At 39.2% G+C, this 18,801-nt stretch overlaps 1 protein-coding gene across 4 annotated transcripts in view; it reads right to left on the bottom strand.

Moving 5' to 3' along the window:
• Window positions 1-18,801, bottom strand: part of MAPK8IP1 (mitogen-activated protein kinase 8 interacting protein 1) — a 66,601-nt gene that overhangs the window by 10,407 nt on the left and 37,393 nt on the right. For 2 of the 4 annotated variants that reach the window (XM_087921415.1, XM_026703765.2), the window contains exons 3-8: window positions 14,076-14,306; window positions 7,935-8,016; window positions 6,106-6,978; window positions 4,829-4,904; window positions 1,606-1,778; window positions 761-870 (exon numbers count right to left, since the gene is read on the bottom strand). In XM_087921415.1, coding sequence (XP_087777541.1) covers window positions 761-870; window positions 1,606-1,778; window positions 4,829-4,904; window positions 6,106-6,978; window positions 7,935-8,016; window positions 14,076-14,306 — 1,545 coding nt within the window. Of the gene's footprint in view, window positions 1-256; window positions 343-760; window positions 871-1,605; window positions 1,779-4,828; window positions 4,905-6,105; window positions 6,979-7,934; window positions 8,017-8,141; window positions 8,344-14,075; window positions 14,307-18,801 lie in introns of those variants that run through there. The other 2 variants (XR_015740954.1, XM_087921416.1) reach the window with 2 other exon arrangements.

The raw sequence follows: 18,801 nt of genomic DNA, 5'->3' as shown, positions 1-18,801 counted from the left end.
ATTTGCTTTTAAAATGTTTTAACTCAACATTGTCACATTCTCTTAAGCATAAAAATGCAAGATTAAACACACAAAATACCACTGCTTATCACAGGCAGTTTTTGTGCTGTAGAGCAGAAAAACATCAAATTAAATTAAGGGTATTTTACCTTAAAAATTAATCCAGGCCATTTCTTCACATCTTTTGAGAAGCTGCAGTTGAACTTAGAGCTATATTATTTTCTTGTAATAATCATGGTTATCAAGTAATACTAACCCTTCATGAGTTTCATTCCTTGCCACTTTGGTTAGACCATATTCAAGATGGCCTTGCTTGTTTTTAAAACTCTTAACAGTCTAAATCTGGAAATTAATGGGAAAATCTGTTACTATAAGCACCTTTCTTTTATCTTCTGGTACTATGATTGCCTATTAAATCCTTCAAAAGAATTTTCTTGGTGGAGAAACCAAAGTAGAACCTATTATCTGAAGATACATATTCTGCTCAGAACCTTGCCCATTTTAAATGGAATTTAAAATCTCCTCTGTTTAGATAAAATGTGTAGGGTTAACAAATCCATTTGGTATCACTGGTTGTTATATTCTCTTCTTCCTGCCACTTCTTTTAATTATATTTTGGAGTGGAGGGTGCTGTTCATCGTTCTGATATTGTTGTATTGTAAAGCAATTTTTTTCTAAATAAAAATGTAATTTGTCTTTACCTAAATAAAGGATCAGGAGGTTGAGGGGAAGATGGAAAGAGAGAGTTGAGAACATGTACCTTCTGCATCGCTGCACACAATACATCGTTGCCTTTGTGATAAGGAACTTGGACTGAGCCGAGGAATTTCACCCGGAATTGATCCACCCAATCACTGTTTTTGCATGAATCTGAAAAATAAAGACAGTAAAATGAATCGTACTGAAATAAGATACAATCCTACCTGTTGACCTGCTCTTGGTCATCAGAATGTTGGCTACAATCTATCTGGTCTATACTACAAACACAGAAAAACTATATTTTTATCACTGGAAAAAACATGGTTGCTCCCTCCAGGCACCAGTCGTGAATGGAACTCAAGACTCAAAGCTATCCTGGTGAAAAAGCATTTAAAAGAACATATTGGGAATGGGAAAGGGATGATTTTCTGTCCATGGTCATTAAAAAGATTTGATATGTTTCTGTGATGGGTCAGGGCTACTTCATAAAGCTAGGGGCAGCTATAAACCGAGTGACTGGCAACAAATTTGGATTAGAGGAAATGGGTTCAAAAGGAAGTAACATTAAGGCATGATTTACAGAAAGAAGGAAGGAGAAAAGTCCAGTATCTTCAGTAAATTATTAAAATTAAATTAAAAGCACCCCTTACTCCAGTCCATTGCAGTGGGGATGGGACGTAGTTTGCAGTATATTTGAATGCCTTTGTATAACTGGAAATGAAAACCATGCCCTTTTTCTTCCATTCTAATTGTGAACATTAGTTTAATTAACAGTTTCTTCAGAAAAGATCTTGTACAGGGCATCCAAGGGGAATAGGCTGCATGAACAGCCTTCAAATCAAATAATGTTAATGGGTACATCAGTCCAGATAGAAGCAGAGTAGCAATCCTAAGCAGAATCAATACCTGTCATATGATCTGGCTCCTTGGTGACTTCAATAGCATAGTAAGCAGGGAAGATCCCCCGATCACCAGTCCTCATATTATAAGCTTCATACCAATAATCTTCTGCCTGAACTTCCACCAATAAAGGGTCGTCCACTTCTAGCTCCAATTCATCTTCATGACGAGGCACAAACCTAAGGCAAAAACCATTCATATTTTGTGAGCCAAAGCTCTAAAAATAAAATACTAGCCTCATATTCAATAGATTCTATGGGAATCTGATATACACCATAAAAATCTGTCTGAGCTTTTATTCTATAACAAAGGGCTCATAAATAGAAGACTGTAAATTTTCAAACCTTGATTTCACAAGCCCTTGCTCACGTGAGAAGAATATTGCTATAAGAAGTCTACATTGAGCATTTCAAGGAGATTTTCATGAGCAGAATGCTTAGCAATTGGTTTTTCTCTCTTTTTATTTTAGAAGGGCTGCTTATCTGCATAAATTATTTCTCTGATCTCATATTGCTACTAGCATAATGTGCATGTGTGACATTATCTCTTAGATTGGCCACATACTTCTTCTCCAAGACTTAGATTATATGACTTCACTTCGTTTTTATGCATATAATGATTTATCATAAAGCAGTTTGGTCTAGTGCTTAAGACATCAGGTTAGAATGCAGGATAACACGAGTTCAAATCCTGCCTTAAGCCATGAAAGGCAGCTGGGTGACTTTGAGCCAGTGACTCTCTCTCAGCCCAACTCACCTTCCAGAGTTGTTGCAGGGAAAACAGGAGGAGGAAGGCAGGCTGGATGTTTGTCACCTTAAATTATTTGTCAGAATAATATAGACAAGATAGATAGATAGGTAGGTAGGTAGGTAGGTAGGTAGATGGATGGACAGACAAATGAAAAGATAGCAAAGCAAAGCAAAACAGAAATGCCAGCTGCACAGAACAAAAAATGAATTTCCATCCCACATTAGTGATTCCAAATAAAGAATCTTACATGTACTAATAACCAAAATATACTAAGAGACCGAAGGAGCAATCTTTTTGTTTGCTTGTTTACACCTACTTAAAACTACTGCTGGGGTAGTCTGTAACTATACATAATTAAAGATACTCAGCCAGCAAGTAATCATATATATATATGGGATCTTGATCCTTAAAGATCTTGAACATTTAAAATTTCATTCCATTTAAGCACCATACCATAAGTTGAGTATGAGGATAGATTAATAATAAAATGCAAGTATTAATACCAAGAATTTGGTCTGTTGGTTAAGGCACCAGACTAGAAAGTGGGTGGGTGTGTGTGTGTGTGTGTGTGTGTGTGTGTGTGTGTATATATATGGTGCTTAAATGGAATGAAATTTTAAATGTTCAAGATCTTTAATTAAGGATCAAGATCCCAAATTGATTGTGCTTTATAAGGTAACCATTGTAAGATTTGAGGATTCTATTCCAAATCACAGAGAACATTTTACTGACTTACTTTTATTTACCATGGATCATGTTGGGGGCATATCATAGGAACTGAAGTTAAACAAATTATAGCAGGGGTCTTCAAACTTGACAGCTTTAAAACTTGTGGACTTCAACTCCCAGAATTCCTCCTCCAGTCATGTTAACGCAGGAATTCTGGGAGTTGAAGTCCACAAGTCTTAAATTTGCCAAGTTTGAAGACCCTTGAATTATAGGAATCAGAATGAATCTGCTATAGCAAATTCTTATAGCAACATCAAACAAAGTATTTTGGCAACATCATATGCATGATAAATCCACATTTTTTTTGTATATTTCAGTATCCTAGTGAAATTTTAAAATTTTACTTCTCTTTCCAACACCATATTTATAAAATTATTATTACTGAATCAAACAGGAAAGTGTAAAATAGACTCACATACACCAATATGTTACATTTCCAACATAGTGAAGTTGACAGCTAAACCTTGCTAAACATCCTCCTGGATGACCAAGAAACAGACATATAAAATAATGTTTTGTTCATTAATCCCATCCTCAGATTATATAATTCATATTTTGTTGTTAGTTGCGAAGTTGTGTTCGTCCCATCATGACCACATGGACAATGTTCCTCCAGGCCTTCCTGTCCTCTATCATTTAACATTCTTTAAAACTTTAACATGTTGATTTATTAATTCAGAATATTCCAACTCATTACTCCAAATTGCTTGCAGATTACCAACAACTATCTTAAGTTCAATTATTTATAAAATGAATTGTAGCTTTAGAATTAACCAAAGCTTTATCCAATTATGACAATGATTTGTGGCATTTTGATGCTGCTAAAATATCCAGTCCAAACTGTTTATTCAAAATATGTTTTCATTAACAAATTAATTCAGGCTTTTCCTGCAACAAAGTACTGTAATTATTTTGAAGGATCGATTGACTATAAGCTGATTTAAAATATTAATGCCATTTTTTGCCCATGAAATAAACAAAAATTATTTGCAATTTCCATGCTATGATTATCCACTGCCAGTTTCTCAGGGAAACAAGGATCAAATTTAAGCTTCCTTCTAAATATTATCATCCAAATACGTCTTATAGCCTTTAGTGGTGGGAAAAACAAATGCCTTTGAGGGGTCTTTGGTGCTCTCTGAGCTTGGTGGTTTTCTTAAAAGATGTTTCATTACTCAGACTAGGTAATATCATCAGTGCTAGTAAGGAGTGGGGTTTGATCTCAGTTTATGTTCTACTGGTTTGTCCTGTCAGTGTTGGTGGGAGCGATCTTGGTGGTTCTTTGGTTGGGCTGTTTATTGTCAGCTTGTTTTGTTGATTATCTGTTTTGCACAGTATATAGATATTGTGTATGTTTATGGGTCTATTGGTGGTTAATTTGTCACCACCCTAGACCAAGCCAAGTCCAAAATGCTAGAAAATGTCTAGAAGCCTTGCATTCTGACAAATTATCCATCATTTATGCAGTGGTTCTTTATTAATGTATGGGAAAGTTCAACCAATATTATTCTGTGTGATCCATGTTTAATCTCCTATTCAAAAGCTGAAATATTTTCTATGCATCTATTATATGATCCATATCTTTGTACCTGTGTTACTTTTGATCATTTGATATTGTGTATTTTTAAAATTCCTTTTCTGTGTTTTAAAGTAACTGATGTGTGTGTGTGTGTGTGTGTGTGTGTGTGTGTGTGTTAAGGACAGGAAAAAAAACCCTACCTTTTCATTCATAATCTGCCCCCAAACTTACCTGAAAACAGCTCGGTGAGTCTGTTCCTGTTCTTCCCCATTGATCATGCAAGAGAAAAGCCCAAAGGACTCAGCACCTGAAAAGAGGGAAAATGCTACAGCCACCTAATCATTCTCCTCCTCAAACCATAATGTTAACTATTATTCAGAACCTGTCTTGCTAATCAGAAATCCCCTCTTATTATTTTAAATGCACAAAATATTAAAAGTAGAGAATACTAATTCCCAATAGGAATCCACTAAAGAGAGAAAGGAAAAAGGCAGACTAAAATGCCTTCATATATATTTTGATCACTGGAGAACATTCTACATGAAGAGAATAAATTAACTAGCTTCTAATCAAAAATATCACACACCAAGACATTAAAAATTGATATATCTGGAATAGGAGTACCTTTCTTTCCCTGAAATTCACGAGGGTGGGTGGATGTGTCAAAAAATGGCAGTCTTGACTACGTGACTGAAACCGTGCCCCTCTGTACACGTGTGTGATGCCAACACATACATAAAAGGGGCAGGGCTCTGATCATAGGATCGTGACCAATATCTTGACTTTCCTGATCCCTGCAGAAAACCTACTGTATTTGATTTGTAATATTCCAAATTTCTGTAAACCTGTTTGGTCTGAAGAAGTGGGCACACCTAAAAAAAAACTAATAGTGTATATACAATAATCATTTTCAATTCTTCTCAACTTTCTAATTTGTTATCAGATTTATTCATTGTTTGGATATTGAAAGCCTAAAGAAACTATCATTATAGAAAAAGAATACAATTCTTGTAAGCTCTCACCATGAAATCGGTGCACAAACCTCAACCCATCCACTTAATTCTATCTTTGGCTTTTTTAGCAACAAGATCTAAAATGTTGAGAACAATCATTTTAAATTGCCCAAAGTTGTCCAGATGTTTTAAGGACATTGTAATGCAAGAAATTGCCAGCAAACCAATAAAATCCATTCCAGTGCCAAGAAAGAATGGCTAGCATTCTATTCTGGGCTGTGCAACCAATACTTGATGGTCAAAGAACTTGAAACACCCTTGCTATTTTCTTGCCTCCTACATTTGATTTTGTAAAACTGGACTGGAAGTTAAGGCTACTGTTTCTCGAGGAATTTACTTTTGTACACCAAGCAACCTTGCCATAACTTCCATTATAACAGGATCCATACCCTTGGCAAGTGAAAGATTCCTCTGTCTCGGATGAGGCTCTCAATCCCTCCTACCCTCTCCCTTCTTTCTAGGGCCTGTGGGAAATGACTTTTGCCCAGCACTCACTGGAGGAACGTGAGCGGCCACTCATGAAGACATTGAGGAACTTCTTGGAGAAATGGATGTCTGCCTCGGGGGTGGAATCCTCAGAGAGACAAACAGAATCGCGTTTCAGGGCATCTTCTTCATACTCCTCCCCAATGGCTGATTCATATGGTGAGGAGACACAGTTGTCATAGACGGTGGCTGAATCACTCTCGTCACTGTAACCTGAGTAACACTGTTTCAGACTAACAAGTTCGAGCTGCACATCCTCGTCCACCACAAGTGTATATTTGACTGAGTCGTAGGAGAGGGCGCTGGTATCAGAGCTCACTGATGCCCTTTGGAAACTATGGCGAGGCTGATAGCCACCATTACTGCTGCTGTACACTGTCCGTGGTGTGTTCATTTTGTCAGGTGAAGATAAGTAATCCAGCACCTCATCCTCCTCACTGATTGAGGAATTGGGTTTTCCTGTCATTTGTGGGTAGCCAGAAGTGTCTATGTCAGAGCTAATGGACATCCGGTTGTCACTGGACTGTGACATGAATGGCTTCTCAGACTCCAGAGGGTCCAAATTCTTTTGTATTGGTGTTAGGTAAATCTCTTCAGTAGCTTCCAATCTCACATCAGTCTGGTAGCGAATACGATCCCGATAAGCTTCAGGTCCTCTTGTTACTACCACCACAGTTGGATTCTGGGACGGGAGGCGGTTGACAGCCTGCTGCTTGTCAGGTGCTCGAGAAGAGGCCATGCAGGCTGATGCAATCTGTGTTGAAGCTGTACGCCGGCATGGACTCTCTGTGGATGTACCCCGATCTTTGGTGGAGGCTGTGCTATTTTGGTGAGTGACCTCATCACTCAGGCAAATATGGTCATGGGGCGGTGTCTGCTCACCTGTAGGAAGGTTAAAAAGCAAGGAGAAGGAAGGAACACATACAATAACCAACAAGACAGAGATAACAATGTTTTGATACACTTCCCATAATTCATTCAAAGCATGGTAAAACCACTGGAACTTTATCTACATATTTCACAAAGTACATCCAGAGGATTAAGAGATAAATCCTACTTATGTTGCCCGCTGAATCTTAAAATACCCACCTATCAAAGTCAAGTCAGGTTTGACTTTGACCTTCCTGATTAATCATAGTCAGTAACAAATACATTTGAATATCCTAAGTACCCTAAGTGTTTCTACTCCCAATCCAAAATGGTTAGAAAAACTTTGTCTTAGAAAGGCCAGTGTTTGGAACAATGCCTTACAACTGGAGCCAAGCACATTGTTTCTGGGAACTGAAAGGTGCTTATGCCAACTTACACACTGCATGTGTGTTCATATCTATAGAACTCTCTCTCTCCGACTCAGAAGTTGACATCCATGAAGTTTCTACCATTTTTATCCTTCCACTAAATGAAGTCAAAGGATATGACTTATAATTTTCCCTTACAACAAAACTATGAAATGCCTTAGTTTGAGAGACTTGATGTCCTTGATGACAACTTAGGTTTGACAAGACATCTGAATCTAAGTCCAATACATTGCCATATTCATTTCAGCACACCACATCCCCCAAGGTGCTGTTCTGTCAGTTTGACTCATGTTAAAAAAAAAGGAGGAGGAGGAGGAAAAAGAAAAATGCTGGCCTATAGGAATGGAGGCACAAAAAGCCAGCTCTCAAATGGCTTGAGTCCAAGTAGTCAATTAATAAAACTACAGCATTCCTTGCAAGATGCCAGCCGAAGTGAAAAGACATTAGAAGATTATAAGAAGGAGGTCCAAGCATTGGGGACTGTTCCAGTAGGCAGAGGGGGTGGGGAGAAAATCTGCCTGTGCTGAAAGATGAACTCACCCGTTTTCAGGGGGGACGATGACCGAGACACTCGTTCCTGCCAACTGTGCTTTTTCCCCAGAGAGTTGTTATTCAGAGTGTCCTGAAGAAAAGAACAAAGAGGGCTTGTATCTGCAAGGGAAAGTGGCTCATGGCACAAAGAGGCCCATCGCTTCTCCTCCTACACTGGCCTCTCTCTCTCTCTCACACACACACACCCATACACACCCTGCAAGCTATTGTCAATTTGCTTGTGCGGAAAGAGGGATATTCAGAGGGATCCCGCCACTCCCTCCATCTGTTGCTCCGCATCTGCAGCCTCCTCATAGTGGGCATAGAAACAGGAGAAGGGAAAGGCTGAGGCGATGCAGCAGGCTACAAGAAATCAACGAAGCTTAAGCCTTCCCTTTTTGGGGCCTCTTCAGTCAGGTGGTTCTGATGAAGGGGAACCGAATTACGCAGATGTTTAACTCCCACCCTGTTGTCTCTCATTTAATTCAGGCTGCGGCCAGATGGAGTGCGCTAAATGCTATCAGTCGAAGGACAGAGTGCAGCTAGTATTTTGGAGGGCTTTTTTAAAAAAAAGGAAGAAAAGAACTGGACTGTTACAATTGAATATCATTCTCACGTCACTCCAACAATGAGGCTCTTCTTAGTTTCCATATTTCCTTATTGAATCAGCCATAGGGCTGGAAGGGCCACAAGGAGTTTAGTCCAATCTCTAGTCCAACTCTGTAATGCTCAAGAAGTCCAATTAAACTGTCCACGAGAAACCCCCAGAGATGGAGAATCCAAAACCTTTCACTGTTGTACAGATTTTATCATCAGATCGAAAGGCCTTCATTGGGCATTCTGGCATGCCACAACATCCCACCCAGTATTCCTATCTCATCTGCCACCAATCTTTGCTAGGAAGAGTGAGAAGTGCACAGATACCTTCTCAGGAGAGTGAAGAACCACACGAACTAGAAATTACAGTAAACAAAACATTTAACAAAGCAGCGAACCTGCATAGAGTTGTGAAATATGTATGCCTTTTAAAGGTAAATAGCATTTGCATTCTAGAATATTTAGTTCTACTTTCACACTTCGGTGCATAGCTGCCCAGTGTTACCTTTCAGGGGAGATGGGTGGCATATGTTAAATAAATAAATAAATAAATAAATATACATTACATACATACATATATACATGAATGGATGGATACTGAAGCTTATTGTACACTTCCTTTCAATCTCATCCCTTTTTGATACGCTTCACTTTTCTAGCTGTCTTGAATTTTGCATGTAGCAATAGCACTTAGACTTATATACCATTTCACGGTGCTTTTACATCCCTCACTAAGTGGTTTACAGCGTCAGCATATTGCCCCCAACTGTGTCCACATTTTACCAGCCTCGGAAGGATGGAAGGCTGAGTCAACCTTGAGCTGGTGAGAATCAAACTGCGTATCTCAGTGACTTACTTATAGATGCTGTTTTATCCTGTCCATTCTTGCCTCAACCCTGGCCCTTCCAGACTCTCTGCTTCTACCATTGAAAAATTGTTACATCATCAGTCCACACCTTTATCACTTCAGGTAAGGTAGGAGACCTCGATATGCTTTCCTTAAAAAATTGAACGGAAAAGGTTTGGGAAAGGTTGCACACTTCCCAGAGTCGCCTCTATAGGTGAAATGGGTAGTCTCTAAATTTGATGTATAGGTAAATATATTTTGTATATACCTGGAAGCCAAGCCATACAAAGCTTTAGAATTCATAACCAGCATTTTGAATTGGTCATAGAAGCAAACTTTAACCAATGCATTCAGTAATACTCTTGACTTTGCTAAAATGGCTTCCCTCTCTCTTTTTCCTCCCTCCCCCATACTTTTTTTTCTACAGCTAGGTCAAGTGTAAATTGAAGAGATATAAATGCATCAGAAGCTTCAAGCATGGCACTCATTCACCTGCCCGACATTGGGCTATTGTAGTTATTTTATAAATATGTCTATAAGTTGGTTATCTCATTTGATGCAATTTAGTCCTACTTCATTGCAATGAAGTGATAGAGTATCAAAAAACCTCTTGCACTGAAAGCGTTTGAAACTACCGAATGCACAGTCAACGTAATTCTGGAAGATCACTGAAGGGCATATCAGCTTTTGGAATTTAAGCTGCTCCTGTCCAGTCTCATGCCATCTTGACTCTAAGCTGTTTTAAGAAAATCCTGTCCAGATGGAGTGACTACTGCAACAGCTTGCAAGGTATTCAGTCTGAATGGTAAGTTACTGTTGGGCATCTGTGCCTCTCACCTTTCTTTTCCAGGAAAGTAAATGACCAGTCACTTTTCTTCCTGTAGGCAAGTCTTCCTCTGTGTCTCTGTGTGTGTATGCATGCGTACGTGTGTATATACACAAATATTAAACTGAATTTGTTTATACACAAGATTAAAACAAATATAGACAGGCATACTGAGCAGTATGAACATTAAGAACATTAAAAGTAAATAACCTTTTCTTACTGCCTTATTTTTTTAATGTTTTTAGAGTATCTTTATCATGAGCGCTGAAGTAGTACCATAGGTATAACTCTTGTCTTGGTAACAGAAGGCTGTTGGTTTGAAACTCAGCAATTTTTAAATCATTTTTTTCTTTTCTGTGCTTTTTGACAAGCACAACATACAGCTTTTTATTATTATTTCAGTCACCTCACATAAAAATTTCATCCCCAGATCCTCAACAACTCTTATGTTTCTTCCTTGATATGATTATGTTCCTCCTTCCATAACCTGTAAACATACACTTAAAAATTTAGCTAAATTCAGTTTCAAAGTATTTGGCTCAAACAGTTATACACTTCAGAATGTCAGAATTGTCTCCAAAACCCTATTGTCTCAAAATATTTTAAAAGCCAAAATTCTGAAAGTAATTCAACAGATGCTTAATAACTATTGATAGTAGTATTAGTTATAGCAGAAGGTACATTAACAGATATTTTCTATCAATGGGCAAAAGGTAGCAACTATATTACTCTGATTTCTGCCTAAAACAGTGTGAAAAGCTGGTCTAAGTCACTGAGTGAGTTTTGTGATAAGTGAAAATTTGAAAATAGATATCCTCTAAGCCCAACTTGGCCACAGGTTAGAGAAAAATCATGTGAGAAAAAAGGCTAACTTCCCCACCCTGCAGTATGCTTGTGACTTTCCTCAATAATTGTTTTTTCCCCCTCTCTTTTTCTTTTAAACAAGAAAGTCCAGCCATGGACAATAGGAAGTTTTACTGATGTGCTGACATTATAACTTATTCTGAACTGAACAAAGTTTGGCCTCTTTAGTTAAATTTGCAAGGAGCACATGGACTGTCTATACTAGTGAAACAATTTTCAGATTGTTAATAACCAAGTGATGAGTTCCCAATGCCAGTTGCTTTTTAAAAAAAAACATAATTAAAAACAATAATGTCTATGGACATTCTCAGTTATCCAGGTCACAGTTGTCCCAAAAGTGCTTTTTCAAGAGGCAACTGGACCAGAAAGTCCAGTTGCCTCTTGAAAAAGCACCTTTGGGACAAAAACAATAATAATGACATTATGCCTCTGGTCCAGCTGATTATAATAAACCCTTGGTTTGTCTAAAGAACTACCCAGTACCTTCAGCCAGGGTCCAGATCTTTGTTGCCCATTACATCTTCATTTCCACTTTCCAATATTATTTCCAAAAATGCCTTGGGCCTCTTGTAAGGCTCAACAACACTCCTAACAAATAAAATAAAATGGTGCCTAGTGCTCTATTTGGAAAATGCTTCTTCACTAGGCCAAAGAAAAGGTGGTGAGTTGTAGGAATTAGCAGGCCCACTGGTGAGATGGAGCTGAGAGCACGTTCACCATCTTGCCTTCTGAGAAATAGGGGGGTTTGTGCCTGGTTACAATCATTACCACAGCCTTCCCCTTGATGCCACTAATTCAGAGTCCCCATAACATCCACACCAAAGTCCAACTGTATCCTGTAGCTGAAGAAGTTGTCCTAACAGTTCACTTAACTTCACTCTTTTCTGGAACTAATAGCACCTGAGCTATTTCAGATATTGATGTGCAGTATTTTTGCTTTCCATATGACTACAATGTTTCTGCCTACACTTTAAAACCCTCCATTGTCAACTGCATACTGAACACCAGTTCCCAATGCCACCCACCCGGCCCAGTCTCCACCATCTGCTTCACAGAGTGGCACCTGCTTTCCTTTGCATTTTCCATAGCAATTGTCACAGGCAAAATCTTATTTAGCAAATGAAGTTGTATCCCAAAACAGCATATAATTAAAAATAGTCCACGGTGGAAACTACCTCACTGCTGTATAGATGAAAGAAGAGAGAAGGATATAAAAGATGGGCAGATAATTATTAAAGTATGAGGCCCTGAAACAGTCACAGCTCTAGATGAAGGTGGATTATAACAGTACAGAAGGGAAAGCGTTCTCTGATACCACACAGTTTAGCAGAAAACACCATTCATACATTTTGTATCACTTTGAAGAGCATCCCCAGTTCCTTTAAATCAGTCTCCTGGGAAGCAGTACTTTTAATACTTTCAACTAGTTCACCGCCTCCACTTTCCCATCTACAAGTAATGCAATGGCCTTGAGTCTTTTGAAGTAGGCTCTACTCAATGGAAGCTATTAACACCTATTATTTTTAAGGCAACCTTCTCAACCAAATGACCTTGATGATAAGAGTTCTGTCCTACATGGAAGGCATTAGGTTGCAGGAAATCTAACTTAAGTTGCCATAGGGTCCTTTTTATTATATCAGCCTCTTATAGCTGTCTGTCTGTAATGGGTTTTTTTTTTCTCCAGACATCCATAATTTTGCAGAATCCTCCCTTAGGCTTTTAGCATAATTCAGGAGATACAGAAGATCTACCTCCCATGATAAATTATTCCTTTGGCCCTAGTGGTTTTGTTTATTACTCTGGCATGTCAAGGATACTTCACAATCCCTTAGGTCAGGCCTCCAGGATATCTACCTTAGCCTTTATAACCTCTGCAAAAAAATTCAACTGTGCAGTATTTTATATCCATCCTTTAGGAAAGAAAGATAACCATGAAACAAACATACAAGGCAGACAATATATAACATTACTAACCTCATAAGGTGGCTTTCTGGATGATGAAACAGTTTTGTCTTATTTCTATGACTTCAGAATGAAAAGGCCATAAGGTATGTTAAACAGTCATGGAATATTTTATAGCCTAAAGCCCAGAGAAATGAGATCCTCCCATAGACTGCAATATTTTATTTCAGAGACTGTCTAATTAAAGTCAGTGGAACAGTGGATTTCACTAAACATGCCTAAACATGTGCTAATTTCTCTTGAGCTCACACTGTGTTACACATACACTCTGAAAAGATTCTCAGTTCATTAGCTGAGTTGCTGTCATCTCAAACAAGCATATTCTATAAAAGGAATTAATTGCATTTTGCATTATGGTACATTTTACCACAGGTAAAAAAAAAAAAAGCAACCCATCACAACCGAATCCTAGATAGGGAATTCATAGCATTGCTCAATCTATGTATGCTTTTATTTCTCCCCCAACCTAATGCAAGGTCTCTGTCTCCTTTGATCACTAGGTATTGATCCACCTCCAGAGCTTGTCAATTTTCAGCTGTAGAACACATTTCTGAATCAAAGGCACATACTGTGAATGGCAGAGAAGACAGGGAGGCAGGTGACCTTCAAGCATAATCAGAGTACATTTTTATGGCAATTAACAATTCCGCCCTGTGAACCTTTTTTCCGTAAAAGCTTCTTCAGAGACTTGGCTTCTTTCACTCAAAGCTCTCCTACTATTTAATCTTTTATTGTGTTGGGAAGGGAAGAGAAAGGAGACATCCATCATCCCAGAATGTCTCCCAGCTCCTTTTTCCAAAAAGGCAACCTGGCCACAGGATCCCCTCAAGTTAGGCAACAAGTAGGAAGCTGAAAGTGGAACAGCCTTGTCTAGTCGGAGGGAGGGGGAATCGAACTTCCTCGAAGGTGGGGGGGGGGAGGGTAACAAAAACCGCCTTTTCTTAGTAAATGTTAAAAGAGACAAGGCGGCGGGAAGGGGGGTTGTCAAGGGACGCTGAGAAGGAACTCTCCGAATGTGGGGGGCGCGGGGCGGCGAAGAGGCTGAGGGACTCACCTGCGTCCGAGGCACCTGCGGGAAGAGATTGAGCGTCGTGGGCCGTTTCGGTCTGTAGGTCTCCATGGTTACTGGCGGGGGCTCCTTGATGGGATCGGGCGCCGTCCCTTCTTCGGCGGGGGTCTCCCCAGTGGCGTCAATCAGGTCCAGCTGAAGCATCTCCGCCTGGAGCCGACTCGCCTCGCCTCCGCCCACTCCCAGAACGCTACTGGCCTGCAGATTCAAATGGCTCTGCCAGGAGGCAAGAGAGGGAGGGAGAGACAGTGAATCATGAGACTGGGTTGTGCAGGGAGGCAGAGGGAGAGGGAGAGGTCAGCGACTAACGCCGCGTTTCAGCAGCAGCCTCCGCCTGTACTGAGGAAGAGCCTCTAAAAAGCAAAAGCAGCAGCCGGCCACGGGGCGGGGCGGTGGGAAACTCCACAGAACGAAGAGGCGAAGCTGCCGTTCCCCACCATGTCCAAGCTTCTTCTGGGAAAGGCTACTTGGCATCTGCTCGATTCCCCGGCTCCCTCGTTTGCAATTGGCATCCATCCATTCAGGGGAAACGGAGCCAAGCTGCTGACCCTGCATCTCGAATGCGGACCGAGGCACGCACTTAAGGGGAAGTGCTTCTTCAGCACATCAGTCCCTACAAAAAATCCTAAAGATAAAGGAGGCTTCTTTTTGCTGTGCTTTGCTAGACCCCCGCGAATGTATACATATCTGAAATGGTCGCTTATCTGAAATGGTATAGATATAGGTTCTCCTGCTTGAACGAGGGGCTGGACTAGAAGACCTCCAATGTCCCTTCCAGCTCATTATATTCTATTCTATATTTCTTTTGGAGCAATAGCTGTTCTTTAAAAAAATCATTCCCAACTATGGCACACATCTGCCCTAGCAACATCTCTCTCTCTCTCTCTGTGTATGTGTGTGTGTGTTTTGTGGCATGGCTATGATTTGCCATCAGTTTTGCCCCACCTTATGAGTGAGACTGGTTGTAAGTTCTTTTTAGCTGCATCAAACAAACGTAGCGTTTTTCTCCTTTATCCTGTACAATACACTAGTTTTATTACTCACTATCCTGGAGGTGATTGCAGTGTCCTGAAATAAAAGCAGCCAGTAGAAGAAAGACTGAGACTAGCAACAGGGATATCACATTTCATGTAATGGTATATAGTTTTCAGCTGAGGCAAGGAAAGGTGACTAACGTTAACTCAATAGTGGGAAAAGAGTCATCCAACTTCCTTTACGTCAATATAATAGGTATTTTTTAAAAAGGCATTTGATCTCCTTAGCTGTGGCCAAAAAGTAACTGAAGACACCATCAATCAGTAAGTAGGAAATGGCCGTAGGTTTTAAATAATCATCGTGGAGGCAACATAAAACATGTTCTCATCTCCATTATATTGACCCATCAATAATGATCAACTTTAGAAGACACTAGAAACCCTCAATGGATATCATGCCATAGCACTATCCTAGGATTGTTGCAATTACAGGGTTCTTCACAGCCACCTTCACGTGCCTTCAATGTCAATATAATTGGGTGCCAAGTAAATGAAGACGATGTCGTGAGAGCAGATTCTTGATAAACAGTGGGGCACATGAAGGCTGCAGTGAGACATTATTCCTGGAGGGGACCGTAAAACCTGCTCATATTACTGTTGCATCAGCACAGTACTAAAGTGATCTCTTTTCCCACCTAAATATGGTGAAGACATGTTCTGGCAACAAGGCTTTCTTGCCTGAGTCCCCATGGCATTGTGTTCATTTTGTCCCCTGCTCATTAGTAAGACAGTTGGAAGTGAACTATTAGCAATATCACAGCTGAAAAGGAATTTCTGCCATAACTTGGCCATATCCATCAGTTACAAGTATGCAAAATTGAATACATTTGGCCATCCTTTCCATCAAAGGCAAGATTTACTGGTTGGTAGCAAGTGGGAACACAGTAGCCTTAACTGGCCATTTCAAGTTTTTGCAGGCACGTTTCTTCCCTTCTAGTCCCTGATCAGCATAAAACAACACTTTGTTGTTATAGAGAATAGATAGTTATATGCAGGTTGTCTATCAGAACTGTGCAGGAACATTAGAGTTAGTCTCTAAACCTCAGCCAGCAATTCCTTAGCGTTTTTACTAGTCCTCCGTGATCTTATTTTAAGAGTGAAATAGTCAGCGATGAAAGGGTGAGTACAACCTTTCTTCCCCCTCACTAATTGCTTCATGATCAAAGAAAGGAAGGATCTGAAAACTCTCATTTCCTCCAGAATGGCCCCATTCATACCGTGGTACCATAATTGTAATTGACAGGTGGTTTTGCCACAGTTTGGTATCATGTAGATAAGGAAAGAGAGCTGCCAATTCATTTGTTTTGTTCATCCAGTGCTGTGTGCTCAAAATCAGAACAGACCAACAGAGGCACCACAGGGAACAGTAGCAGAGATATGTTATAATTTTCTGCTGCTTAAAGGATAGATATTTTAAGTCAGAAGTGGGGAAATATTAAAATATACTTTAATACATGGGAAGGCCTCCATAGCCACCTATTATTTTGGTAATGTTCTCACAGCTCGAAACCTGACAGAGACTACAATATTCCTGAAACCAGGGAAAAGCATTTTTTTAGTTGCTTACATGTTTTGTTATATTTTAAAAATCATAAGGATTTTATAATTTTGTACGTGACTATGATAGGAATAGTATGATTTTTTTTTCAAATGTAAATAACCTGTTCCAATTTCTTATGACCAAGCACTGTGCTGGCATATATAAGCTTCTTCTGTAACTTATAACTGTGACTTCTAAACTAGAAACTCTACCCTGCTCCAAAAGTTCATGGTTCATATACCACACCAAACAAACCACAACGGTAGCATTTATGGATGGTTTGACTGTTTTTCTGGCAGAAGCCTATTGTAGAGGATGAAATTCATTCATGCTGTGACTTGATCCAGTTCGGTGTAGGGGTTAAGACATTGAGCTAAAACTGGAAGACCATGAGTTCTAGTCCTGTCTTAGAAACAATGCCAGCTGGGTGACCTTATGCCAGTCACTTTCTCTCAACCCTAAAAAGCAGCGGCAACATCATTCTGAAATCTTGCCAAGAAAACTGCAATGGCTTGTGTAGGCAGTTGCTAGGCGTCAAGACTGACTCAAAGGCTTCCAAAATATAAAAGTCTGATCTGTTTACCACCTTATTAAAAATTAGACCAATAGGTAACATTCAGTAAGAAAGAAATGTCATACTGCCCCATAAGAAAGGACTGAATCCACGTATTGTCTAAAGGATGATTTAATTTCCCAGATCCAGGAGCAATCTTGCATTGAAGTGATCACATAATGTTCTATCAAGTCATCTACTCCTCCCTGATGATGGCACAATTTAAAAAGCATTGTGTCCAAAATCTATTATCAGCTTTTTTTTCCCCTCGGAAAACATTGGGTATGGTAAACTCATACACATGTGTCACAGAGAGATGTTAAGACAGGCTGACTTCTCTATAACAAATCTAATTACTATTCTGTACAGAAAAGTAAGGGCTTAAAAGTAAAAATAATAATATAAGAATCAAGAAATCATAAATGTTCATACCCAGTGCTTCCCATGTTGTATAGTTACCTAATCCTCAACCCCCTTTCCCATTTGCTTCTAGTAGCAGAAGCAAGCATAAGTAAGAGAAATGGACTACAGAGACAGATCGCAGGGTAACATGAACCGTGGAAAAAAATATGTTCGTTACCTAGCATATGCTTACAAGCTTGAATTCAGAAACTTTCCTAATGAACAACTGGGGAAAATCCATAGTTAAATGCAAAAAAATATATCCACTCATGGGGTGGCTGCTTCATTCTGTCAAATTATAAACCATGAGGTTAACAGGTATGGGGGAAAAATGGCTGGAAAGCCACAACAAATGAAATTATTGCAGTGCGTACTAAACATACAGGCTTATGACTATCATAACTCATAAACAGCATCGCATTATATTCTTCTCCAAATGGAAGTCTAACTCTTCCATTTAGAATCTGACCAATCCAAAACCTGGTTCACTTAAAATAAATAAAAAATGTATAATATAATAAAAAGACATTTATTTTATTTTAATTTGTTAACATTTTAGGTGCACAATGTATCCTGTGGTTCGAAGAGCACTGACTCAAAGCATGGAAATATGCCTAGAAATTGTGAAATCTGTGTATGAGCCCAAGATATATGTAATTGGCAAGTATATCTTCTTATGTTTATGTAACTCGATATAAACGTACTGGTAAAGCTACTACAATTGTAGGAATGTATGTATTAGTGTGTTACAGTAAAAACCTCTCCCCCAAATAGTTTATAATTTTAAGGGCATATAATTATTAACCATTTCACAAATTAAAAACCCCAGCAGATGCACATACTGATGCGTAAAACATCATCTGGCCACAACTCAAATGTCCTCCTATCCCTAGTAGGAATTTAGTCATATGTCACATGTGCAACTACATCTCTTTAATTACCACTTGCAAGGAAGAAGCAAATACAGCAAGTACTAACATATACAAATCAGATACTGATCTCTTCTGCCACCTGCAGGTCATTGCCCATTCCTACATGAATAACCTAAACGTATAGTAGTAAAGCTGAAACAGGTGGAACATGGCAAAGGTTCAAGACTCCATTAATACAGAATCCAATTTACAACCTCTAAATATTCTAGAAGTATGAATACTACATGCTAAATGGTACTTTCAAAAAATA

This window comes from Pseudonaja textilis, chromosome 1, assembly GCF_049901715.1.
Source record: "Pseudonaja textilis isolate UNSWEBS1 chromosome 1, rPseTex1.2, whole genome shotgun sequence".
Taxonomy (NCBI): domain Eukaryota; kingdom Metazoa; phylum Chordata; class Lepidosauria; order Squamata; family Elapidae; genus Pseudonaja; species Pseudonaja textilis.
The sequence above is the reverse complement of the archived record's forward strand: the minus strand, read 5'-3'. Positions and strand labels throughout refer to the sequence as shown.